This window comes from Terrapene carolina, unplaced genomic scaffold (genome assembly GCF_002925995.2).
Source record: "Terrapene carolina triunguis isolate 2854851 unplaced genomic scaffold, T_m_triunguis-2.0 Scaffold88, whole genome shotgun sequence".
In the NCBI taxonomy this organism is placed as follows: Eukaryota; Metazoa; Chordata; order Testudines; family Emydidae; genus Terrapene; species Terrapene triunguis.
Window position 1 is genome coordinate 1,087,322 of NW_020664439.1, and position 27,339 is coordinate 1,114,660.

Genomic DNA, 27,339 nt, shown 5'->3' on the forward strand with positions numbered 1-27,339 from the left:
CTAACCCTGCCACACAAAGGTTAACTTGTTCACTCACTGCTGGGAGGAACATCTCATCACCAATATCCATAAGAAGCAGTCTGTCAAACCCCCACAGATTTTTCATAGTTATTGTTACCAGAATTTATTTGCTCACTATTCCAAATATATATCCTTCTATCTTGTAAGGAGTAGCGAAAAGAAATTGTAATATAAAAAACAAGTAGTAACTGGGGTATAACCTTGGCACTATTCTATTAAAACACAAGTAGCACTTATCTTCACGCTACTTAAAAGCTTAATAATAAAAATTAAAGACACAGATACTTCAGCTTTTAAGGTACCCATTTCAGACTGGCAAGTAGGATTTTGGTTCACAATGTTTTCATTTTAAGATATGGGACAGTTGCATTCAGTAATAAACACTGTTACCCAGAGGCGAAGGGGCAATGTATTCCTTTATTTTGCCATTTAAATAAAAACACTGCCAATTATAACAAAATCAAAGAAACACGACACACTTTCCTTTTTTTCTAATCACAATCTCCCACTTTTTCTCAGTGCAATGGTGGGTGGCACTAGAGTGCAACCACCATGCGTATTCTGTCTGTTATCTCCTCCCTTCAGGCCAACAGGAAGAGGAAATGCTTTCATGCTAGGATTCCTGTTTTTTCCACTCTAAAACTCCAGTGCTGTAGAGCGAGGGCAACATGTTGTCTACACCATGTCAGCAGAGCAGCAGTGGATGAGCCTCTTCACAAGACAGCAGCAACATGGCCATCAGAAGTACTACAAAGAGCAGTCTTCAGTGACCAAGACAAAATTACCACTTGCCAGTGATGAATGGGCAAGGGAGCTTTAAAAGCCCTGAACTGACAGCAGTTTTCATAAGCAAGGACCCTGTATCCCTATATATGGTGCGAAGTTTATAGTGAGAGTGTGTAGACTCAACACCAATACAGGTAGAGGAAGGTAAAATGAGTACTTTCTGAAAAAAGGAAGTAATACTACCATATCTGCAACAGGGAAAAAAGAAAAGAAAAAAAACCACTGAGAATTGAATATATTGCAACAAAAAGAACCAGAGAATCCTGAATATTTAACATCCAAGCCATTGATTTTTTTAAATTAGAGTATCCAACACAAAGTGTTAGTATACAAATACTGTTTTGGTTCTTACATCTTTCCTCACATCTAGCTATTGGGCATCTATTAGCCACACAATAAAATACAAATACATACACAAAAGATCACTAAGCTATAAGTTTTCTGTCTTCAGAGAGGCACCATTTTCATTTCTTTATTCCTTTTTTTCCAACAGACACATTCTCTCCCTCTTTCATGCTATTTTCCAATTTGTCTAGTTTTATCTATTTCCTCTATCCTTTTTCACCTCTTCCCCATGTCTCATATGTGCTTCCCCACCCACACTATCATCTCTTTCCCATCTCTTTTCCCTTCAGTGCGTCCCTCCTGGATCCTCCCCAGCTCCACAAGGGGGTGTCTTATCTTGCTTGGGGCCCGCCGTCCTCAGTAGTAGACGAAGAGCTAGGAGGGACGAGAAAGCGAACTGAGGTGGCTCTCTCTACCCACCCTGGGCCCCTGTGGTTTCTCCCGAGTCTCTCTCCCCCTCCCCGGGGACGCACAGGCGTCGGGCACTGGCGGTCACACTCACAGCAGGGGGGAACTTCCTATCTCTGCACTGACAGGCACAGGCCATGATGGCAGGCACAGCCAAGCCCCTGGCCGCGGGCCCAACAGGGCAAGTCTGGGGGAGCGTCCCCGCCTGACAGCACCTAACGCTGCTCGCCTGGGGCAGATCCACGCTGACCTCAGTAAGCGAGCCAGGGCCCCCGGCACCCGGGGGGAAGGGCAGGGGGAGCCAGAGCCCCCGGCGGCCCGCGCTCCTACTGGGGCTCCGTCGGGTTTCCCCCTCCTACATGACACCGCGCAGGACAAGCCGCCGAGCGGGCTCCAGGGCCCCGCGGGGGAAGGGCCGGGCACTCACCGAGAGGACGCTCATGCGGAGCGGCGTCTCCAGCACACACGCCATCTTGGGGGCGCGCGCGGCAACGACGGCACCCAACCCCGCGCGAGGCGGCCAGTGCTACCGCCGCCGAGCCCGGCCCATCGCCGTGGGTGGGGGAGGGGGCGGTACTAGCGCCCGGCCGGGCCACAGGAGTTGCTCTAACGAATCGGCTAACACCGAATCCAAACTCTCTGTCTATGGCCCAAACGAGTGCGCGTGCGCCCACTTAGGCCTTTGGCGCCCTGAAGAGGGGGGGACGGAATTTTTCCTCTTGATTGGAGGGGGGAAGAGAGTTACAGTGCGCATGTGCCAGCAGCACCACAGAGGTTTTTACGGTTCCACCGGACTCCTTGTTGTTTTTGTGGATAGACTAACACTGCTACCCCTCTGATCTGTGGCGGGGAAGGGGGGGGAGCGCAGGGAGACAGGGTGGGGAGGCGGGAATGCAGAGAGGTGAGATGGGAGCACAGGTGGGGTGCAGATGGGAGCTCGGGGAGCGCAGGGAGATGAGGGGGAGGAGGGAGGGAACCTACGGAGGTGAGTGAGCAGTGTGGTGAGGGAGCACAAGGAGGTGAGTGGGAGGAGGAAAGAAGCGCAGGGCGATTGGGTGGGAATGAAAGTGCAGGGACGACGTGGGGTGGGGATGGAAGGAAAGGGAGCGCAAGGAGGTGAGTGAGCACAATGGGATAAGGCTGGAGGGGGAGGGAGCACAGGGAGGTGGGGATGGAAGGGGAGGGAGCGCAAGATGGTGAGTGCAAGGACACGTGCATAGTTCTAGCAAAAAATAAAAATGTAGTATTCGAGTCAGTGTACTATAGAAAACTAAATTAAGTTAATTTAAAGGATTCTTATCCATTAACACAAATAGAAAATATCCTTAACACTAGAACATGTTCATTCTGGTTTTCTACACTAAATCTTGGCAATAGAAATAAATTCAAATGACAGGGAAAAGACCACTTTTACTGCAGGACAACGGCTGTGGCAAATTAATGGGTTTTGGCTCGTATTCCCTTACTAGTTTTGGGAATCTTAGGCTGAGAGTGCCATTCCATGGAATGCTCTTTACATATCTGTAATAGCCAGAAGATATCTTGGTGAGTTCTAAGACTGGTGCAGTTACAAATGGTCTGTGATAAGTTTGTGTGCCAATCTGAAATTGAAACCAAAAAATACAAGCAGATTCAAAAGTAGGAGCCTGTCTTGGGGAACACATTGGGCATTTCCACTGACAATAAGAAAATTAGTCTGACTCCCCAGGCACTTGCAGATGTGCAGAGTTTGGTTGGGCTCTGCTCATAGTACATAGGGTTACCATACGTCCGATTTTTCCCGGACATGTCCGGCTTTTTGGTAATCAAACCCCCGTCCGGGGGAATTGCCAAAAAGCCGAACACGTCCGGGAAAAATACCGCCGGCCGGGCACTTCCCCTCCTGGGCTCCGGGGGCGCAGGGTCCAGAGGCATGGGGGCTGCCCGAAGCCAGTAGCGCTCGGGCAGCTCGGCTCTTAAACAGAGCCGAAGAGTCAGGGGAGGAGCACAGCAGCCGGAGCCCTGGAGGGGAAGTGCCCGGCTGGGGGCGCAGGGTCCGGAGGCATAGGGGCTGCCTGAAGCCTGAGCGCTACCGGCTTCACGGTTTGCCGGCCAGCCTCCAGACCCTGCGCCCCCAGCTGGGCACTTCCCCTCCCGGGCTCCAGCTGCCCTGGGGAAGCGCCGGCCGGGGGCGCAGGGTCTGGCGGCTGCCCAGCAAACCGTGAAGCCAGTAGCGCTCGGGCAGCCCTTTTTGCGTGGCTGGGAGGGAGAAGGGGGAATGTGGGGCACTCAGGGGAGGGGGCGGAGTTAGGGCAGGGACTTTGGGGAAGGGGCAGAGTTGGGGCAGGGCCAGGGCCCCATAGAGTGTCCTCTTTTTTTATTTTTTAAATATGGTAACCCTAATAGTACCTAATAGGAGGTTCATTCATGGGTTTGCCAATCGAGCTTAAACCATTGCATAGCTTGGGTGAAAAGTGAAACCATCACCATAGTGTGATTTAGTTTTCAGTGTTAATGACACTTGTGACCCATTTACTCTCATCGTACCTGCAATTCAAACCCCCTTTATATTAAACACATATGCTAGTGCTTAGGAATGGAGGCAGTATAAAAGGGTAGTGGCTTATTGGTTTAGACATTCCTTGTGTTAGACATAAGCTAAGGACCCCAGCAAACCTCTAATATGGAGTTCCAGAAAAACTATGTAGAAACAGTACAGTCCACAGAGCATCTAGTAAAAGGGGACCACTCTAAGACATAATTATACTCCATAGTTGAATAGCACAGAGCAAGACTGGTTGCTCAAAGTGTTTTGGGGTCAGCTCCCCATTTTGTGTTGGCCATTTTCTGGTGTACACAATTCCAGAACTTCACTTTCTTTTTCAGGTTCTTGAGGTGTTCTTTGAATGTCAACGGTTGATCTATGTAACCCAAAGGTACATTGGATATACCTAGTGATCAAGGCTTGTACCATTCCATGATATCTGGAATTTTTGCTTGGCCTCACCATGGGTACTGTGCACCAGTAAAGTCACATTGGAGCCATGCACACAAAATTGATAGTGAATTTGATCCTATAAGATCAGCACAGCAACCTTGAAACTGACTTCCACCTAGTCATTTTACTGCTTTGCAGAGATTGCACCACCATCGGTGACACAGGCTAACTTCATTTGTGAAGCACTCAGATGCTACAGCAATGAGCGCCCATATGAAATACTGTATTGAGAGTAAATGTTGAATGATGTGCAGTAAATAAGACAATAGAGCCACACACATTAAATAAGGATAAAATGAGCATAAGATATCTGCTCACAAAGTGTCATCCATTCTGTGCCCTGAAAGAAGCAGGGGGTTTATGGAAAAAAATAACATGCAAGTTTACCATAATGCATATGAACAAAGGGGCCCAGCTTAGGTTTCAGGTCCAGCTTTTGAGAATCCTTGACTTTGCAACCTGAACATTCTGATTCTGAAGCAGGCATGTACAGTAGTTAAGACTCTTCTACAGGATGTCCCATGAACCTCTCTTTGTCCTACTCCTAGTCTCCTCCCTCCTCAACGCCACATCCCCGTCCTATGCCTTCCACTGGCTCCACATCCCAGGCTCCCCACTGCTCTGCTCAGGCCCACTTCCCCATCTGTTTGCATTCTAACCAGGCTACTTTCTCCTTAGCTGCCAAACTAAGGGTACGTCTACACTACCCGCCAGATCGGCAGGTAGTGATCAATCTATCAGGGATCAATCTATCCCGTCTAGTGTAGACACGATAAATCAATCCCCGATCAGTCTGCCGTCGACTCCTGTACTCCACCACGGCGAGAGGCGGAAGTGGAGTCGATGGAGCGGCAGCAGTCAACCCCACGCCATGAGGATGCGAGGTAATTCGACCTAAGATACGTCGACTTCAGCTATGCTATTCTCATAGCTGAAGTTGCATATCTTAGGTCAATTCCCCCCCAGTGTAGATCAGGCCTAAGAAGTTTGAGTCTATGCAAACAACAATTTTCAGAGGTTCATAACTCTGACAGAGTTTCATGGGGACAGTGAAAGGCATATCACTAACAGTAAGGTAACCCCCTCAAATTTTAGCACCAAATGATGGAGGCATTAGAGCTTCAACAAAACAATTAAATTTAATGTGCAAAAAAAACCACCCACAAATATAGGGCTAGAAGGGATTTTGAGACATCATCTAGCTAGCCCATCCCCCTTGCACTGAGGCAGGACCAAGTAAAACCTAGGTCATCCCTGACAGGTGTTTGTCTAAACTGTTCTTAAAAGCCTCCAGTGATGGCGATTCCACTGCCTCCCTAAGTAACCTGTTCCTGTACTTAACTATCCTTAGATATTAGAAAAAACATTCTAACTAACCTGAAACTCCCTTGTTACAAACTAAGCTGATTATTTCTTCTCCCACCCTGTGTGGACATGAGAGAACAAAAGATCACTATCCTCTTCGATAACCTCTTACATATTTGAAGATTGTGTCCCTCAGCCTTCTCTAGAAGAAATGTGCCTAGTTCTTTCATCTATCTCCTTATCTCATTCTGAGATTAGGAAATAGGTTTTTTGCCTAAAGTTTCCAAGTAAGAGAGCTGGCATGAAAAATTTTAGCCCAAATAGTTAGAGTTTGACAAAGTTATAAGCAACTGCAAACAGGATCTTAATGGAACATGTTAGGTAACATTTACTACATCCATCACTACCTATTGTAAGTGTATAAAAACTTTCAGCCCTCTCCCCTGAAAGCACCAAACACAACAGCTTACCCATAAAGTCAGAAGATTCAGATTCGGAGTTATTGAGGCAGTAATTCAGATACAAATGTCTCTGAGGTTATTGCTAGATAATTTTAGCTTCCATTAGTATTTTAATTTTGAAATACTGTTCTGAACTTTTGGGAGAGAAACACACGAGAATTTATATTGAAAACAAATGCACTTGCCTTCAACGCATTAGCGTAACCACCTCAGTCATAATTTGTTTGCAATGTGAGATTTCTTTTCTGTATATATCTGAATTAAAATTTAAAACCAGTATTAGACAATGCATATAATACATATTCATATTTTTAAAGACACCAACTGCCAAGATTTTCCACTGCAGAAACAGTAACTCCAGAGAAATAAAAATCATGATCATCTTCTCTTACTGCTCTTTTTATCTTGGGAGTACTGCTTTTAACCACACTGCAGACAATTACTGCATTAGCTATTCTGTACTAAGTGTTACCTTTAGCTGAAAGACAGCATTAAAGGCAATGCAAAGATCCTCTCCCTCCAAACCTAACTACAATTTAAAGAAATTCTTCCTCAGTTCACTAAGTATTACAGTTATTATATGGAGGCAAAGCAGAATGTAGATAAAATGAGTTAATTATCAAAAGCTGAAGCAGAACAAACTGATTATACACAAACTTGAAATCTTTCTACAATACACTTAGTTGAAAAGGACTGAGCAAGAAAAAGAATACTAAACAGGTATTCTGCTCCATTAGAAGTTTTGTAGCATACGGTAGTATGTAGCATAAAAGTGGTACCGATCACTTCAAATGCTGAATTTTAAAAGCTCTCACCATTGCCCCCAACACACCAAAAAAGGTAGCTAGTTACAGCAGTTAATAAAACCTGTGACCTTAATGCATTTTCATTATACTTTATCTTCATCCTCTGTGGCATAGATAGCCTGATTCCGTCTTTTAATTTTCTTCATGGCACTGTTTCCGTTCTCATTTTTACCAATCCTCTTTAAAGCTCTTTCATTTAAGCTCTTCTCTTCAGTCTGCTCACTCACACCAGATTTCTCCAGGTCTTCATTGGTGGAGTCCATAGCATCATCAGAGGATATCATCATGGAATCTGGCACAATCCTGGTGTCAGAAAAACTTGCTGAAAAGTCAGGAGGGTGATCAGGTGAAGGATCCACAGAACAGGTACTTTGATCTTCATCACCACCCTCTTCATCCAGCATTATTTCATCTGGGTTAATAGATAAAGACAGCCCAGAATTATCTGTATAATATTCACTGGGCTCCTCTGCTGACTCAGTACTGTCCATTTCCTCCTCCTCCTCATATTCTCCCCGAACTGAGCCCTCTTCTTTCACTTGCTGAATCCTGTCATTAATATCAGTGAGGCCAAACTGGGCACAAAACTCAGTGGTCTGTGGATTGATTATATGAACTGGTTCCATATTTTTCTGTGGTTTGTAGGGGTCATAACAAGCAGCTGTCACACTGAAGTTACAAGGAATTTTGAGGTTATGGCTCAGCTCTTCCAATATCTCTTTGAGAGCTCCTTCTGTTGCACTGTAATCCCACCTACAGGAATAAAAAACAATGTCAGATTCTGCTGAGCTCAACTAGCCAAGACATCTCTCTTCCTGTTCTTGTTTGAAGAGGTTCTCTTTATAGACATATCTTTTTTGATAAACTCAACAGATTGAGCTCTTTGACTATCACTGTAAGGCATTTTCTCCATCCCTCAAACTATTTTTGTCTCTCTTCTCTGAACTCTCTCTAATTCATCATCATTATCCTTTTAAGATTATGGAGTCCAGTAATGATCTAACAAATACCATATACAGAGGCAAAGTCTTCCTTTGCTATGCATAAGAATTTAAGATTACCTAAAATATTTGGAACAATCATTCAAACTGATGTGAATATTGGAACTTTTACATTTGACTGAACTATTATCTACATTTTAGGCTAGAAATAGCCACATAAGGACTACAGATTCAGCTTCCCTGAAACCCTGCCGCCTTTTTAACTGCAAGCCCCAGTTGATATGAGATGCCATTACAGGAAGATAATTATTTCTAACTTGTTAACAATGAGGCACAATTGCTTTATACTGGAAAAGCCAGAATGCCCACCCAAATATTACGGCTGACTAAAATATAATTACTACTATGGATAGATTAATTTATGCTAAACTAACCCAAATAGATGTTTTAAACAGGTGTGACATTCTATACCTTGGGGGAGCATCCTATAACTCCCCTATCCCTCATTTATATACAATTGTGATCTTGCATATAAAGCAGGCCGCGTGAGGTATCAGAGGAAAGGTTATGATCTGCTGAAAGTCATTTTTCTATCTAAATGTGTATATCATTAATGTATATGAAGTTATGAGAATGTGTTGTATGGTTGTCACTAAAATACGATGTGGGTTTGGGAAGCACCCAGATACTAGCTCTCCAGAGACAATGACAAGGGAGGTAACCAACGCCCGGCGGGTGGGTGCTAAACAGACATAACCAGCCATTGTCCAGCAGAGGAGTTACAATTCAATGACACACTTGCACAAGGACATGCCAGGGGAATTTCTCAACCTTGCCTGGAGACTCAGCAATGCCCACCAAACATGCCTGGACTTGTGTTCTCCAAGCACATGGACTGAGGGTATAAAACAGAACACAGTGGCCACATGCTGGGCCTTTTCTCCTTCCACCACCTATGCTGCAAACAACAAAGACACCCAGAAGACTGAAGATGCCAACAGAAGGGACTGGCCCAGGTTTAAGGGACAAACCTGTATATTTAGGACTGCAGTATCCAGTGGGGTGAGAAAAACTGCTTAATCTAGATGTTGCCCAGTCTAATAGCACACAGTCTAAACTCTCAACCCTTATATTTTATTTTGGTAACTAACTGACTTTTTGCCTATCACTTAAAATCTATATTTTGTAGTCAATAAATTTGTTTAACTGTTTCTCTTTACCAGTGAGTTTGCCTGAAGTGTTTGGTAAGGGTGTTTGCTCAGGTTTACAAAGGCTGGTGTATATCCACTTTCCATTGATGAAGTGGTGAACCAATTAATAAATTTGCACTGCTTGAGCAGTGCAAGACAGTGTATTCCTGAGTTACAAGGCTGGGAGGATTTAGCTAGTGCCTTTCTCTGTGTGATTCATGAGTGGCTCTGGGAGCATTCATGCAATCTAGCTGGGTGTGGGGCTCCACATGCTGTAGTGCTGAGCGATAGCACCTGGAGAGGCTTGCTGCTTGTCACTAGCAAGGCATTGAGAGACACAGCCCAGGCTGGAGAGAGTTAAGGGGGCACAGCAGTCCCACAGTCCCAGGCTGCACCCCGGGGATCCCATCACAGAAGGGACCTTGAGAGATCATCTAATCCAGCCACCCATACTGAGATAGGATCAAATATACCCAGACCCTCCCTGACAGGTGTTTGTCCCACCTGTTCTTAAAAACCTCCAAGGATGGGGATTCCACAACATCCCTATTCAGAGCTTAACTATCCTTATAAAGTTTTCCCCCCAATATCTAACCTAAATCTCTCTTGATCCAGCATTAGCCAATTACTTCTTCTAACTTCAGCAAACATGGAGAACAACTGCTCACCATGCTCTTTGTAGCAGCATTTAACACATAAGACGACTTACCAGGTTCCCCTATCAGTGTTCTTTCAAGACTAAACATGTCCAGATTTAAAAAACAAAAAAAACCCTTTCCTTAGGTCATACTGTCTAAAACTTTTATAATTTGTTTATCTCCTCTGGACTCTCTCCAATTTGTCCACATTTTTCCTAAAGTGTGATGCCCAAAGCTGGACACAGTACTCCAGCTGAGGGCTCAGCAGTGCAGAGTAGAGCAGAACAATTACTTCACATGTCTTACATATGACACTCCTGTTACTATATCCCAAAGGGACCTTTGCCTTTTTTTGCACCTGCATCACATTACTGACTTACTCAATTTGTGATCCTGCAACTTCTATTTTTGAGTCCAGTTTCTAGTAGTAGCATGCTGTGTAAGAAGAGTAGAAAATTTGCAAGCTAATGTATGACATTGCAAGGTAAAGGTCATGCTTGGGTCTCTGCCAGAATGTAGGCCCAACAAATCAGTCTTCCAACAGGAGAATCACCCTTGCCTCATTTGACCCCAAAATTCCTAAAGGAGGGAAGGCTACATCACCTGGATGTCCACAGTACAATAAGATCTATTGTTTAGGAAGTCTCAGACATTTGATCCTTCACCAAGGCTTAAAGATAAAGTGGCCTCCAAAGCTATAGTCTGTAGCTGGATAAGGATACTGATCAGAGACTTACTATTGCAGCAGGAAAGTTAACTTTTACTCTCACTCTACAGTGGGGGGGGAGGGAGGGAGGGACACGCGTGTGTGGCAGGCAGGGCAGTGAAATCCTGTTTAATGGATATTTGCAAGGCTGTCTTCTGCTTGCACTTTTGCCAAAGTTTATAGAATAGGTTCACGGTTTGCAGGCTCTGGAGAAGGGTGGTGAAGGCAGTAGTAAAGTGATAATCCCTCCCATACTAAATAACTGCTTTCGGTGGTCTCAACATCTGGACTTAGTAAAGAAAGTTTCATCTTTTTAACATTTTTCATTCTAAGGCTCCTGAAGATTTGGATGCACATCGCACCAGCAAATCAGTTGAAGCTTTTTGCAGTATGTTCAAATTGCTACTGCTAAATGTATCAGTTAATGGCTGTTGAATACTGTCAGTTGACGGTCTTTGCTTGGTACTGCTTTAATTGTATTCAACTGAAAACTAAGCAACAGCTAGTGCTTTCTGTGATATGAAATCCAAAGCCTTAATATACTGGCTCAATCTGCACCTTGGGGGGAATTATAACCCAAACATCTGAACTGGTGAAGAAAGAGGAAGCTATTACAAGTAAGCAAAATTTCTCCATATCAAATTTACATGGTGCTTTACAAACTGATTAAAAACTTTCCAGCTACAGGAAGCTTACAATCTAAATCAAGACACATACAAATATATTTAAACAGATCAAGAAAGGAAGGATTAAGACTTCCAGCAAGAGGGTAAGAAGTGGTTGAAGAGGTAGGTTTTAAAGAGGTGTCTGAAAGAGGGGAGAAAGAGGGCTAAATATATAAAAGATGTCATCTGTTTTCATGAAATGAGACCATACTTGCATATATAGTACACCCTTGCTATAATGAACCCCTGGGGATCCAAGCCATTTGTTAGGTGTAGCCAGGGGTTCCTTATATCAGGAGAGGGGAATAGCTCCTCCAGTCCCAGGAGCGCACATTCGGCCCTCCGCCTTTGCGGCCCCGGGGCCAGGGTAAGGATTCAGGGACCATGTTCACTATGGCCCAGTGGTTCTCAAACTTTAGTAACCCAGGAACCCCCATTTTGATTTAAAATTTTGCACAGACCCAAAGCCCCCCACTCAGCCCCAGGCCCCATTCCACCCCTTCCCCCAAGGCCCTGCCCCACCCCTTTTCACTCCCTCCCCGAGAGTGCCCCATCCCTGTTCTCCCCCCCAGCACCTCCTGCACCTCAGGGAACAGCGGTTCCCTGGCATGCAGAAGGCACTGGGAGGGAAGGGAAGGAGTCGATCAGCAGGACCCACAGACCCCCTGGAGTTCCCTCATGAACCCTCAAGGGTCCACAGACCCCAGTTTGAGAAACATTGCTATAGCCCAAGGTTTGCTATTGTTAAGCATGTTATAGTGAGGTTCTACTGTACAAAGTTGCCTGATTGCAGAAGTTCCTCAATCACTCAAATCTTCCTGAAAGGAGTTGTCTGTCTAACAGAACAGCAAAAGAAATGAAAAGCAGAAAACACACTTCAGCAACACCTTCCCCAGAGGTAATATGAAATATTTCCTACAGTTGAGCAGTTCTGATGGGTATGATTCTGATTTACTCATCTACTGTAACATATAGGCACAAGCAATGTTCCCTCTAATTTTTGACAGGCCGTGTGCGCAAAAAATTTCTTCTGTGCAAATTTGTGTGTGCACGGTGTTTTGCCGTGTGCGCGGGGTTTAGGATCTGTGTGCGCGCACACGCACACAGCTTAGAGGGAACAGTGGGCACAAGGGGCTAAAGCTCAGGATGAAACTTGCTCTTGGGAATTAAGTCAGCACAAGGCATGCATCATTTAAAACCTAAGTAGGGTTTAGATGGGATAGCTTTGTGCTCTGGGCCCCTCGGTATAGGGATGAACTTGACCCAGAGTGCATTAGCCATCTTCTCTTTTATAGTAATTTAAGAGGGTCTTCCACGGGTTGCAAACATGGTTTTGTCCTTGAAGTCTGTCTCTGCACAAACTATATTCATTAGGCAATACACATTTCTTAACTTTATAAAGCAATTTAATGTATCTTATTAAATTTGTATTCATATCAAAATGTTGTAGATAAAATTGAACGCATAATGACAACATTTAGAATGGATATGCTTCTGCAACATTAAGGTCTCTTTTCAGTTGCTTACAACTGATCCAACTTCTACCTTTTGGGGCTGAAATTATCCATGCTTGGTCTTTGCCCAAGCCCAGATTTTTTCTGAAAGCTTGAGTACAAGTAGACTGGCTTTGTTTGAGTACAAGGTATGCTATTTTTCATTTGTAGGCTACTCTAAAATTGGCTCAGTGGGGAGGTAGTATAAACCTGAAATGTGCCAGATACATAATCCTTCAGTTACATATATCCCAGCATCCACTGTCAAAGCTTCCCAGGCTGGCAAGTCTAGAATAAATCCAGCTGAGAAAATGTCAAGAAAACACTTTGCTCTCAGTGAGTCTTAGACATCTTGCAGGATTACTGAACATCTGACGTAATCAACTCCACTTTCCAAGTACATTTGCTCTTTAGGATCAAGGTCTCTTGTTTAATCACCAACCTATGCCTCTACAAGTACACAGACCTCAGACACAGCCAGTTATCCAGGTACAACAGAATATATGCCCTTTCTTAGGGCCCCAAGGGAGGTAAGGCTTGGCACTGGAAGTGCTGGTCCAGGATAATAAATTGCAAAAACTTCTGTTGAGACTGCAGAATTGGCACATGTAGGGATGCACCCAGAATAACCAGGAAGCATAAGAATCCACTCAAGTTCATTTCTTGAGGAACTGACTTTAAAGTGGCTCCATTCTGATACTTTGAATTCTAAGAAAAGTTGAACTTTTTCCAGTGCAGAACTGGGTACAGACTCCTTGTTCTGGAGACAGTGAAATAGACTCAGATCCCCATGTTGTTCTCATCCTCCAGAACCCAGGAGATGGCTGTCTATTCAGAAAGTGGCTTAGGGTCTCAAGCACCATTTGGCCAACAAGTCTATTGCATTGTGCTAAGTTGCTCAAGGTTTCACACCAGCCTTTATTCTATCTCTGTATGCTACCATTTCCAGGACCCAGTGGTTGGACCTTGTTTGGGCCCAGGTCTGGAGGAAGTTCTTCAGCCTTCCCCTATTGCTAGGACTCTGCACCCAGAGCCTTGTACCCAAGGGCTGAGTCCCCAGTGGAGTGGAGTGGAGTTCTTTATGGGGTTTCCCTACTTTGTCAGGGCTCGCTGAGTACAGACCCTTACCACTCACCTCTACACAGAAGGAGCTGGCAATGTTAGGCTGAGTTGGAGCCTGAACCCTGCCTGGGGCTCAGGCGCTCTGACTTGTTCAGAAGGGCTAACATCAACATTTGCTAAGGGAAGATTCCCCTATTGTACATGAAGTTGAGGGCCACAGACTGTCCCTATAGCACATGTGCTGCAAAGAACAGCTGCACACTTTAAGTGTCACAGGGCTTCCTTTAAGCCTCCAGCATCTTGCTGCTTTCCTCTAGCAGCAGCCTACCAGGAACAACATTCTTCAGCTGCTAGACAGAGCAAATAACTGAAGGCTGAGTGATGGTCAGACCCTCATAGGCAAGGATGGGGACATTATCCAAAGTTCTGGTGTCGTCTCCATCTGCTGATAGCCCAAACATCTGGACTAATATGGAAGACCAAAGAGAAACTGATTTTTCAATCAATAAAGAATTTCACTGAAACAAGTCAGCATAATCAGGAACAGGAAAGTCACAACTACCGGGGAAAAAAACTGAACTTGTACTTGAAGTAACAATTGGCTGCATTTTCTGTTGTGATGATACAATGTACACAGATGGGCTGCCCCATTTTTTCAGTTTCGTGTAAGACTGTTTCCAGTCTAGCAGCAGCAAAGGTGGGGACTCAGCTCTACAAATTTCTTCAAAGCAGCATGACTTTCAAAGTCTGAGACCATTTAAATGCTTAGGTGGACAAACACAGCATTTTATTCTCTAAAGCTGGTTAGCTCTTTGCCACCAGGACTAATGAGAGCTCACATTTTTACAATTTTTGCAGCCATTGAAGACAGCAGTGAATATCGGCCAGCCAGGCTATGGCTCTGAACAAGCAGTTTCTCTAGAAACTCTGCAACATTAACAACCTCCCTCAGAACACTACCCTTGCCATCATGGATGTCACCTCCCTATATACCAACATCCCTCACAATGACAGAATTGCTGCCTGTCTAAAATACCTACAAGACAATGGCCAACACTCAGATATTCACTCCAAACACATCACCATATTCATCTATTTCATCCTCACCCACAACTTTACATTCAACAACACATAACTTTGTCCAAACCAGGGGACCAATCATGGGTACTAGGATAGCTCCCCAATATGCCGTACGGCCCAAATGGATCTAGAACCCAGGCCAGTAGAGCTGCCAAGTAGCTGGCATCTCCATGTGCCAACCAACAGCAACTGTAACCAGCTTGACTCTACTGTCCACAAACCGCTGTGGACACAGACCATCGGAAGCCCAACTCCTGGCTCCTGATTGGCTCCCTGTCCTATAAAAACTTAAGGGGTATTCCAGGAAGTGTCCAGGCAACAGTGTCAATCTCCTGTAGCTGCCATGACCATTCCTGCTCCTGAACTCCAGGCTTCATCTTTGGCTTGATTTGGACTTCGCCTCCTGACTTAGAACCTGAATCCTGACACAGACTCTGACCCTTGGTATTGACCCTGGCCTGGAACCTGACTATGAACTCCTCTATGACCCCCAACCTCAGGTTTCCCTCTTCTCTGACCTATGGTCCCAACTGCCCTTGTTGGGATTTTGACAGTTTGTCTGGACCACTCTCCCCCATGGTGGAGGCCTACCCTGGGGGAACATGAAGGCAGTGGGCCACTTCCTGCCCGGCATGCCCTAGAGGGTATTTGAGATGGCAGAATGGGTTGACCACTCCCAGGAAAACCACCCCATGCTTCGAGCCCAAGCATCACAGCTCGCAACAGAGAACCAAGCTCTGCACAGGCAATCCACCCAGCTCCATGATGAAAATGTGGCTCTGTGGGCCCATCTGGCATAGCATGCCACAGATAACCAGATGCTACAAGAGATGGGGGCCTGGCTGCAGGACGAGAATGCTACACTATGGGTCTGCACAGCAGCTGTGCACCCCAGGCCCCCAATTGAAAGATATTACCTCACCCATCCTATCTCTAATATCCCAAATCTCTCTTTTCAAAAGTATATGCATATTTTCAACACAAAGAAAGTCTAAACCCAATACTCATTTTACTTACTTTGCATGGAGGCCATTGTTTTCAGGCATGTTCCATGCGTTTGAAGTCACATTAATAAGATTGTTAGTAGCCTTGAGAACAGCAAGCCATTCAATGTCATATTCCAGAGAATCAGATGCGTTGGGGTCATGGTCTATATCTATTACCTTAGAAAAACAATATTGACAAATGAGGCATTTAATTCAACCTGACAAGACAACATTGCCTGAAGATAATGCTTAAAGATAGAACAATCAGTTCTTAATTAAAAGCTCAGTATACCTGCCCATTGAATAACGCAGGGGTTCTGTGAAAAAAGTAGTATGTGATCATGTAATTAGAGACTATCATAACGCATATGCATGCACAAGGAGGCTGAATTAAGGCTGCACAGGCAACATGAATTCTAGCATTTCCTAACTTTTGAGTGCTTGACTTTATTTTTAAAGTTAAAAGTTGAAAACAGTTTGTGGGCAATATATTCAAGAATCTGCCCAGGTGGGTGCATCTGAGATACAGACTAATAAGCAGAAGTTACTTTTTAGTCCATTCGTTTCCACCAATCCCAAACTGGTTCGTTTAACCCTTCCCTCAGAAAAAGGAAGGCAGCGGGGAAGGAACAGCTGCATCTCCCAAGAACTGCATTTATAGAACAATCCAACCTATAATGTTTGGCGAAATATGATCAGAGCTGCTTTTCTCTTTCAGCCTAAAAAGAGGATTCATAAGGTAAGGAACATCCCCTGTTTTATAAGATTCTGAAAGAGATCCTGGGTCTTTTGAAGATAGCCTTGAAAACACAGAACTGATCACTGGTGTTGTATTAGTCACTGATTTTTCTCTATACTAGTACCAGTCATTAATAGTCTTCCTTACAGTTACCTGTAGGATTGACCTTGGGCAATGGTCTTGATATTTGGTTGTAAAGCAGTGACACTCTAATTGACATTGATGGCAATAAGGCCACCGTAAGTTTCCTCCTAGTACGTGCCCTAATTTGAGTCAGCTACTGTACTGAGCTTCTTGCCACAAAAGGTAAAGCTCACTAGCTGGAGAGACAGAATGATCTAGAGGACTAATAGCCAGGAACCCCAGTGTTCTACCTCCCATCTCTGAACCAGATTAGGTCTCTGGTTTTAGTCAAGTCCAAAACTCCAGACTACAAAAAGGCACTCTTGTAGACCGCTGAAAACCCACTTGGCCCTGTTTGTAGGAAGCCAAGTCTTGAAGAATTAATCTATTACTTCTAATGCAGAGTGTCTCGTGATGCATCTGCCAGGGAACACTTTCTTCAGTACCAACTTAATTCTCCAGTCCCTGACATACTCAGTCATTAGCCCGGTTCCTGCTGCTATTACTGCAGTAAAACAGCCTGATGTGACAGTATTTGCATAGCAACTGCTGAAGCTTCTGCCAAAGATGGAATAACTGTATCCTCTTGATTAAAGCATCTCACCCCACTGAAGGAAGGGGACATGTTCATGAACCAGTGGCAGATTCGGGACTGTGGGTGCAGCAGGCCTGGGTCAAGTAAGCCACTTTCCACCTCCCCTAGAAACAAGCATGGGATTCAGCCCCCACTGCAAGTTCAGGAAGTGGCTGAGATCCACCACTTTCAGACATTTGGCAGCTTGAGTCGGTTCTTTGTTTGTGTGTCTTTCCCAGAATGGGGCTAAGTTTCCCAATGGGGCAGGATGAGATGGAGGAGGAGACTCTAGCTAAGCAGGGACTGAGGAAATTTGACTGGCAGTGGTACACAGAAGAGGGGGTTCTTATGTGAAGGAGAAACTGGGAAGAAATTGTACTGTACTTCTGGCAAGCTTAATTTTTGTTGATTGTCTGTATCAGTGTGTCTTGTATTTTGGGGCAGGGACCATTTTCTTTTCCATGTATACAGCGCCCAGCGCAATGAAATCCCAATGCCAGGTAGGGCCTTTAGGCCCTAGAGCAATACAAATTCTAAAAAGTCCACTACAGATAGTAGGAAAAAGTCCTCTTTTGGGTACTGTGAGATATTGAATTCAATAAACTGTCTGGATTGGATTGTCTTTTAGGATTTCTCTGGAATTTCATACCAAATAATTGTCCTTAAGGGGTTGTGCATTGGATCACCAGCTACTTTTCCAACCTACCCTGGTCAGATTCTCATCCCACAATCACCTGATCACAGTATCATGAAATAAGGAAGAAAAAAAGCCTGTTTAGGGGCTCTCCCTCACCAGGACAGACTCAGGAAGTTCACTTTACTCAAATGGGGGATCTTGTCTTTTTTTGTTTTTATTTCCCTTAGGCTTACGTTTCAGGCATTTTACAGGGGCCTTCAGTTACTTAGCTACTGCCTCCAAAGACAGAAGAATACATGTGGCTAGACAGTGGCACCAGGACACAGCCCATAGTGAGGTGTGGTCCATTGTTGCACCTTCCCAGGAAAGAGGTATTAAGTCACAATACTTCACAATTCCCTCCACAACCCCCACTTGCTTCAAGAAGAGGGGTGGGAGAGAAAAGTAATTTAATTCTGATCTATTCCAGCAGCAAGTTACCACTACACACACTCCACTGGTCAGCACGTTGAGCGGGCAGAGCAAAAGCTCCACATATTCCCCCACCCTCATGCTTTATAGTACTAATAAGCAAATACACAGTGCCCCTCATTCCTGTATCCTGCTACGAAGTCCTGGCAGTTTGTACAGGGGCATATGGAGGGATTCTTATGACCCCCTAATTCCTCTGTGCAGACCAAGAATGGATCCTCTTAATTTTCCACTACCCCATTAAGTCCTCATACCGTACATGAGCAGCAACTGTGAGATTTAATTCTCTGGGGATGGAAGAATCATTCTTCAGCTTTCTGCTGAACTGTGCACTCCCTAACCCAGATGTATAAAGTACTAAATGATAGTAGATGACCACTTACGGTGGTCTTACCTGCAGAAAGTCTCTGTGTGGCAGACATTTATCCAGAGCCAAAAATTTTGTTGCTTTTGGCAGCTGTCCTTCAATGTTTGCCTAGGAAACAGGAATGAAACCATTACTGGCAATGCTGAAGATTCCCTGAAATATGACCTTTCCAATAACCAAATTGTGCATGGAGATTCCAGGGCAGAATTTAAACATTTTCTATTGAACAGAATATTCTAAAGGTCCTAGAGATAAAAAGGGAGGACTGTGGTACACAGAGGGAGAGCTTGAGCTGAAGTCAGAGGAAACTGAAGTAGATGACAGCAACAACACTGGCGGGGGGAGACACAAGTCTCCTTCAGCTAAAGCAATCAGGTTTAATCAAGCACACAGACCTTGTCTACGCTACGGACTAAATTGCCCACTGCATCCATCGCAGCAGCAGGCATCGATTTAACAGGTCTAGTGAAGAAGAAATAAGTCGACGGGAGAGCGCTCTCCTGTCTACTTAATTAATCCACTTTAATGAGACACAGAAGCTATGTCAACAGGAGAGCATCTAGGTATGTAAATTACATCGACTTAGTTAAGTAACATAACTTAGATTGACTTACATTGCTAGTGTAGACTAGGCCACAGACTCAGAACCTCAGAAGGGGCTATTCTCATAAGGGAGAGAAAGAGATTTGCCAAGACAGGAAGCTCTAGAGACACAAGAGCTGTCAAATGTTTGTGATTTTTATACTGTTTGGAGTTTACCAACTGTTAAGGAGCACAAAGAGAATGTTGCCAATGACTTTCCTAGTTTGCATTACTCTGGTTGACAAGAAATTAGTAAATAAACCAACAGGTTTAAACCTCGCAGGTTTTCTGGCTTTGTCAGGGTTACTCATGAACTCTCCGTCTGCTCTGACCCTTGCCATATCTCAGGCACCCAAAAGAATACCTGGTTATTTGAGATGAGTATCTTCCCTGAATTGCTCTCTGCCCTCCTCTTTCACTATATTTACAGGCTATCTCCTTCACAAAGTGAAAAATCCAGCTGTCTATTTTTAAAATTAAATATAATTTTCTAGTTCAGCAACATCAGCTACTCAACTTGTTTAGTGACCATCAGGGCAGAGTAATTTATAGTTTTAAGCCAATCTTTTTCAAAACAAAGTAATAGTTCTACAAATAGCTTCAAAAGTATCTTATGTGTTATAAACAGAATAAGTTATAACATTCTCTGTCTTCATGAGTTAAGACTCTTTAGATTATGTTAAGCCTTTGATTATTAGGGTGAATTAATAGTTACTTAATATAGGTAGGAGTACTTTCCATAAGCTATATGAAAATACATTTATAAAAAAAAAAGCAAATAACGTTTTACAAAGAGAAAAATGCTTGTGTGGATCTGGCTACCGGCATTAGAAACCTGAGATATACACATGACATGCTTTTGTTTATTTGTTACCTGGTGTTGCATTAAAGCTGCAAATTTTACATGAAGATGTGCTGAGAACCAATACGTGGGTTGAAAGTGCTGCAGAAGCTCTGAAGCAGCAGGGCTTCCCAATGTATTGTTTTCCACTTCTTGGCGGAAAAAAGACTTCATTTTAAGAAGCTGTTTCTTGTTTCCATAGTGATATATACTTCTTGGCCAATCATGTGACATAAATATATCCATAGGATGCTTTAGCTATAAAGCAAAAAATAAACATAGGAAAAGAACAGCACTTGAATGAATACCAATGAAGGGAGAGCATACTTGATTCTTTTTGTCTGACCAGAGTGGATTTTGACTGACCATCTTACTTTCTAAACACTGAGGTTATACCACTGGATGCAATCTTCCAGACTGCCACTGAGTTTGATCTTGCATTCTCTAAACTCTATGGTTTGTGTGCCACTTTCTTGCTTTCCTTGGGACAGGGTTTAGTGCAAAGTATCATTTTGATATCTCCCCTTAGAGGCAAATGTCAAGCAGTTATAAGGCCATAAGAATTTCTAAAATTATAGCCATATAATAAGTGCTATATACAAAGCAAATTCACACAATAGAAAATGTTGGAAGAAAGTATCACTGTGCTTGAATTATAGTTATTACAAACATAAGTTAGTTGTATTCTATTGGCATACATTATCTTCTCTGAGCTGGCAAGCTACTTAAGCATGGGTGAGATTCCCTGTGTTACTCTCAATCCCCATCTATGCTATTTTCTTGAAGTATTTTAGCTATCCCCTGCCTACAGGCACTTCAATAGCTCTTTTAAAACTGCATAATAATTTTTCCATCTCCAAGCCTGTGATTTTTCTAGCACCATGCTCAGAGATTTTCATAGTGCAGCAGTGAAACTGAAGGAGGTCGGTTTCATTCTTTTGCAACTTGGGAAAGTTCTGAGCTGCAGCAGAAGCAGTCACTCATTCACTCTGGCTACATCTATGCTACAGAGCCTATGTTGGCACAACTACGTTGGTATAGTCCCCTAGTGCTGAAAGAAGGAGTTCTGTCAGTATAGTAACATGACCTCCTAGGACATTAACTAGCCGACAGAAGCCCTCTTCTGTCTGCATAACTGTCTACACTGGGGCTTTTGTCAGCATAGCTATATAGCTAAGGTTGTGGGTTTGGTTTTTGGTTTTTTTAATACCTCTGATCAACATAGCCATGCTGGTATAAGTTTTAAATGTAGACAAGGCCTCCAAGTGGCTATAGGAGGATTAGGCTAGGAGGCCAAGTATCAGAGGGGTAGCCGTGTTAGTCTGTATCCACAAAAACAATGAGGAATCTGGTGGCACCCTAAAGACTAACAGATTTATTTGGGAATAAGCTTTCGTGGGTAAAAAAACTCACTTCTTCATATGCATGGAGTGAAGGGCCCAAATAAATCTGTTAGTCTTTAAGGTGCCACCAGATTCCTAGGTTAGGAGGGACCATCCTTCCCCATCAGAGCCACCAGCAGTCTCTGAATGGGAACAGAGGAAAAGTATTCCTTTTACCTTCCAGGAGTCAGAGATGGGTCTTTTGGGGAGTGATGGGGACCTCCCTCAGTGCTGGAAAATCACAAAATGCAAAGTTGTAGTGACACTTCCCACACCACCTTAACGGTCTCTGAAGGGATGGCAGTCGGAATTGAGAACGACTGTACCTTACCTTCCCTAACCAAGAATGCCATTCTCTGTACCCAGCACAACTCCAATGCAACACTCCTATTCACACAGTCCAACAAACTCATTGTGCTCCATGCAGCATGACTATTCTGGGGAGTATTCGCTGCTGGTTTGCAGAGATCCCACTTCACAAAAAGGCTGAGGGAGGAACAGTACTGCAATCTTATTCAGTCACTCCTTAGGGTAGGGATCAAAGGAAGCAGAGTTAAGGTTACATGGGAAGTGTCACCTTAACTCTGCATTTCCTTCAGGGAAGCTGACTGCTCCCTATACTCTATGGACAGGAAACTGAAACCTTGTCTGTCAGGAAGAAACTTCCAGGGTTTGCAGGGGGGAGAAGCTACAAGCTCCAGTGCTGAGAGCTCACTAGCATCTGCTGAAGCTCTGTAGCTTTAACAGAGGCTCCTCCCATTTGAGGAGCCATGGCAGCCTGGAAGAGCAGATATGGCACTTGAGAGGTCGCCCTGCCCAAGAATACAGGTACCATTGTGCTGGAGTGAGGGAGACTAAAGAGACCCATGAAGGCCCTCCTTCCACACACCCACAGACATCTTTGCTCCTGCCATATCCTCACACACCACAGGGAAGTTGAGGCAGGTATCTCTGCTCCCAGGCCTTCTCCCCAAAACACACTTACTGAATTAAATACTCAGGAAATTCCATTAAAAGTTTTGTTTGCAAGGAATTAAGGCTGATTAAGTAGCATTCCCCTCCTCCCACACAAAGGGCCAGCCGATGCCACACCTTTTAACTATACCTCAATCCTAACACAGTACATCTCTGCTAGGCTCTGCATCACTACAGGAAATGTCCTTTGGCTTCCAACTGAAACCACTAGTCGCCCTCAGATGCTAAAATAAAACCTTAGCTACAGCCTCCAGCTTGCACACTTAACCTGTGCACTTAAGTCCCCTTGAATATTTCCTGATATTGCTGAGGATGTAATTAAGGATTTGCATCATGCTGTGAGGGAGACCTGTGAGATGTGTTTCTTTATCAACTGAAGAAGGCAGTCTTGCGACACTGCAGAGACTAGTGACAAGGCCTGTAGAATTACCCTTCTATTGCAAATAGCAAAAGCAAACTTTGATTGTGTCAATGGAAACAGATAATGTAAATTCAGATCACCAACATGCTCATCTCTAAATTAGCCTAATCTCATGCAATATTATCTACCCTCTTTAAAAAAAAAAATAAAAAAAAAAAAAAGCTTTTCTTCCCACCTGTTTGAGTTTGAAGACTTCAATATTCCTCACATGGTACGCACTTCTTACAGTCTGCTGATTGTATGGAGGACACTCAAAATGACCTGAAACATACCAAGAAAAACTGGTCACACAAGAGATTGGGTTCCTAGAGGGAGCACGGGGAATCAAATTGCAAGGGGTGAGCCTGGCTTGGGGTGTTCAGAGAATAAGTGGGGGAATAAAGCCTTGAGACTTTGCAGCTCTGAAATTCAAGCTGAGTCAGTCCCTTGATATTTATATAAACGCCAACTTACATAATCAGTTTTATAGGTAAAACTATTAACTAAAGAATGCTGCCAAAGAAGCATTAGGATGATTAGCATTAGCATTTGGATGATTGCTACAAAGACTTGTACATCCACGGGGAGCTGTTTTTCTGATCATGCTTGGCAACTTACTGCCAAAGTACTATGAGCAAGCATAGGTGCTCCAGATGTAAGACACCTTTGCTGGTGTCAATGGCTGTTTTCAGCTTGAAGAGTTGGTGCCATGACTGCGCACAAACACGTGGACTCAACCATGGGAATCTGTTCACAGGCAACTTTGGAGAACATGTAAATTCTCCAACACACACACTATAAATAGAACACCTAATAAAAAGAGCATGGAATCTTAATTGCAAGATGTTTCTGAATGCATATGTTAATAAAAAGTCAAAGTTACATAAAATATTACCTTTTCTATAATCATGAGATTTGAAAATGCCAGAAATTCCACCAATTCTTACACCACGATATTTTACTACTCCTGCATAACCTAGAATGACAAGACATTAAAATAAAATTCTCTGCATATCAGGAAAACAGGGAGCTTTCAGGAATTGTAATCTAGTCTGTTCAACTTTAATACAATGTGCATTAGGTACAAAAGAACTGGTTCAGATAAAATAACTCATCCAGAACTACGGTTCAAATGAGTTACATTTTAGAAAATGTTCACTTGCCTCTGGCACTACTTCCAATCCCAGACAAAACCTATTATTGTAGAAAGCAATTTTTGTATTTCTAACCTGCCCAAAACAATTGAAGTCATTCATATAGCAGCACCACACATTTTCATGATTCTTTACAAATAAAATAAAACTAAGTCTTACAATTTAAGACTGACAAGAATAAAAGCACAAGGCAAGTCAGTCATTTGGGGATAACTGAAGGTGAAAAGCAAGGATTGATTGAAGATGTGAATTTTAAAGAGAAATTCAAAGGATAAGAAATACTTGGCAGAAGCAAAAACATGGACACTTTCAGTCACACAGAGCATGAAAGATGACAAAAAAAAATAGTAAGATGAAAAGAAGGGAGCAGTAAAGGGAAATATTTCAGAAGTGAGATGAGATTTAGGAGGGGGAGACTTATAAGAACGGCCATACTTAGACCATCAAGCCCAGCATCCTGTCTTCCAACAGTGGCCAGTGCCAGATGCTTCAGAGCAGTGGTCACCAACCAGTCGATCGCGATTGACTAGTCGATCCTGGAGCCTCTGCCAGTCAATTGTGATCTCCAGCCACTAGAAGTCCAGTGGCGCAGCACATCTAAGGCAGGCTCCCTGTCTGCCCTGGTCCCCAACCGCTCCCGGAAGCGGCTGACGTGTCTCTGTGGACCGGGGGGGGGGAAAGAGCAGGTGGCTCCACGTCCTGCCCCCTCTCCCAGCGTCGACACCGCAGCTTCCATTGGCCGGGAACTGTGGCCAATGGGAGCTGCGGGGGCGGTGCTTGCAGCCCGGGGGGGGGGGGGGGGGGGAGCGCCCGTTGGCTGCAGTTCCTGGCCAATGGGAGCTGCAGAGTCGGCACCAGGGGTGGGGGCAGCAGCAGCGCATGGAGCTGCCTTTCCCCCCCGGATCACAAAGACATGCCAGCCGCTTCCGGGAGCAGCGCAGGGCCAGGGCAGGCAGGAGCATGCCTTAGCCCTGCTGCACTGCCAACCGGGAGCCGCCTGTGGTAAGTGCCTCCCAGCCGGAGCCTATACCTCACACCCCCTCCTGCACTGCAACCCCCTATCCCAGCCCAGAGCCTGCATCCAAACTCCGTCCCAGAGCTTGCACCCCTCACCCCCTTCCGCACCCCAACCCCTGTCCCAGCCTGGAGCCCCCTCCTGCACCCAAACTCCCTCCTAGAGCTTGCACCCCTCACCCCCTCCTGCACGCCAACCCCCTGCCACAGGCTCAGCCTGGAGCCCTCTCCCCCACTCCGAACCCCTTGGCCCGAGCCCGCACCCCCTCCGGCACCCCAACCCCCTGGCCCATCCCAGTGAAAGTGAGTGAGGGCGTGGGAGAGCAAGCGACGGAGGAAGGGAGGAATGGAGTCAGGAGGGCAGGGCCTTGGGGAAGGGGAAGGGTAGATCCTGGGTTGATCTTAAATTCAAAAAGCGATCTTGTGTGTAAAAAGGTTCGAGACCACTGCTTCAGAGGAAATTAACAGAACAGAGCAATTATCCAGTGATCTATCCCCTGTTGTCCAGTCCCAGCTTCTGGCAGTCAGAGGCTTAGGGACATCCAGAGCATGGGGTTGTGTCAGTGACCATTTTGGCTAATAGCCATTGGTGGACCTATCCTCCATGGTCTTATCTAATTCTCTTTTGAACCCCATTATAGTTTTGTTGCCAGGGATGTTGTGAAGCCAAATAGTTTTTTTTTCCTCCCTTTATTATAAACCTTTAGTTTTAGACACTGAAGGATTGGCTGGCAGCATAGTATTTTGGGTAAGATCCAAACCTATATGGACCTGGTAATGTGGCTGACCCTTTGGGGTCAGAACATTTTGTATATGTGAGCAGTTTTGTGTTTTGTTTTTTAAATAAGTTCTCACAGTACTGGACCTAGGTGCTGACTGGGAGCCAGAGAATTGAAATGCAATAAAGGGAGCTATGTGATTTCTTTTTTGCTTCTTGATAACCAGTGTGGGGAATCAGAAGCACAGTTTATGACTGGTTGGGGAGTTTAACTTCAGTGTTACCCACCAGTCTGTGGGTAACACTGAAGTTAAACTCCCTTTTGCAGCCTGCCCTGACCTTAGCATTTCCAGTGAGGGCTGCCCCAAGCACCACAGGTCACTTTGGTGTAGTTAACACAGAACCAGATCATTTGGGTTTTGGATCAGAACCCCATGCTATTCCAAATCTGAAATTTAAAACAGAGTGTCAAAAGTTAAGGTTAGTCACAACGAGTGATCCACAATCAAAACTGCAAGCCCCGAGAGAGAGCCAGCGTCTTCAGCATGAGAAAGAAATGGGAGAACTTCGAATGCAAGAGAAGCAAGCCTTGGCCCAGCTGGAAAAAGAAGCTGAGGAGAGAGCCAGGCGAGCTGAGGAAAGAACTAAGCAAACTGGAGAGAGAAAATCTCACAGGAGGCGAATGGATCTGCTGCAAGCTGAGACCAATGTTGCCAGACTTAAACTCCAAATCAAAATAATAAAAGAACAGCAGGTACAGGTCTGTCTCATCTTACGCAGGGGTTCTGTTTCGCGGTTAGCGCGTAAAGCGAAAACCGCGTATAGCCAAAACCCCATTGAGTTCAATGGCGGGCGAAATCGCCCGCACTACAGGTATAGTATTAAAACAGTTTTTCTCTTTTTTTTTGGTTTTTGCCGACCGCGTAAAGTTGAAATCGCGCATGTTAAATGCGTGTAAGATGCGACAGACCTGTACTGTGTTATCCTGGAAGCTCAGCTCCTCTCTACAGCAATGATGGAGATAGAGACTGTTCAGTTTATAAGAATGTTGGTATGTTGTTTAATAATGATGTGGTAACTATGTTAATCAGAACAACAAGGAGTCTGGTGGCACCTTAAAGACTAACAGATTTATTTGGGCATAAGCTTTCGTGGGTAAAAACCTCACTTCTTCAGATGCATAGAGTGAAAGTTACAGATGCAGGCATTATATACTGACACATGGAGAGCAGGGAGGAGTTACTTCGCAAGTGGAAAACCAGTGTTGACAGGGCCAATTCGATCAGGGTGGATGTAGTCCACTCCCAATAATAGATGAGGAGGTGTCAATTCCAGGAGAGGAAAAGCTGCTTCTGTAATGAGCCAGCCACTCCCAGTCCCTATTCAAGCCCAGATTAATGCTGTTAAATTTGCAAATGAATTTTAGTTCTGCTGTTTCTCTTTGAAGTCTGTTTCTGAAGTTTTTTTGTTCAATGATAGTGACTTTTAAATC

The 27,339-nt window shown here is 44.4% G+C and overlaps 2 protein-coding genes across 3 annotated transcripts in view; both read right to left on the minus strand.

The window, feature by feature from the left end:
- ARMC8 (armadillo repeat containing 8) overlaps positions 1-2,066 on the minus strand; it is a 205,189-nt gene extending 203,123 nt beyond the window's left edge. For both annotated transcript variants that reach the window (XM_024218622.2, XM_024218621.2), the window contains exon 1: positions 1,988-2,066. In XM_024218622.2, the coding sequence (XP_024074390.1) occupies positions 1,988-2,032 (45 nt within the window). In that variant the 5' untranslated portion in view covers positions 2,033-2,066. The remainder of the gene's footprint in view (positions 1-1,987) is intronic.
- Positions 2,067-5,473: 3,407 nt separating this feature from the next.
- DBR1 (debranching RNA lariats 1) overlaps positions 5,474-27,339 on the minus strand; it is a 28,014-nt gene continuing 6,148 nt past the window's right edge. The window contains exons 3-8 of the mRNA XM_024218641.2: positions 23,857-23,937; positions 23,158-23,243; positions 20,238-20,462; positions 18,809-18,889; positions 15,902-16,047; positions 5,474-7,862 (exon numbers count right to left, since the gene is read on the minus strand). Of these exons, the coding sequence (XP_024074409.1) occupies positions 7,193-7,862; positions 15,902-16,047; positions 18,809-18,889; positions 20,238-20,462; positions 23,158-23,243; positions 23,857-23,937 (1,289 nt within the window). The 3' untranslated portion in view covers positions 5,474-7,192. The remainder of the gene's footprint in view (positions 7,863-15,901; positions 16,048-18,808; positions 18,890-20,237; positions 20,463-23,157; positions 23,244-23,856; positions 23,938-27,339) is intronic.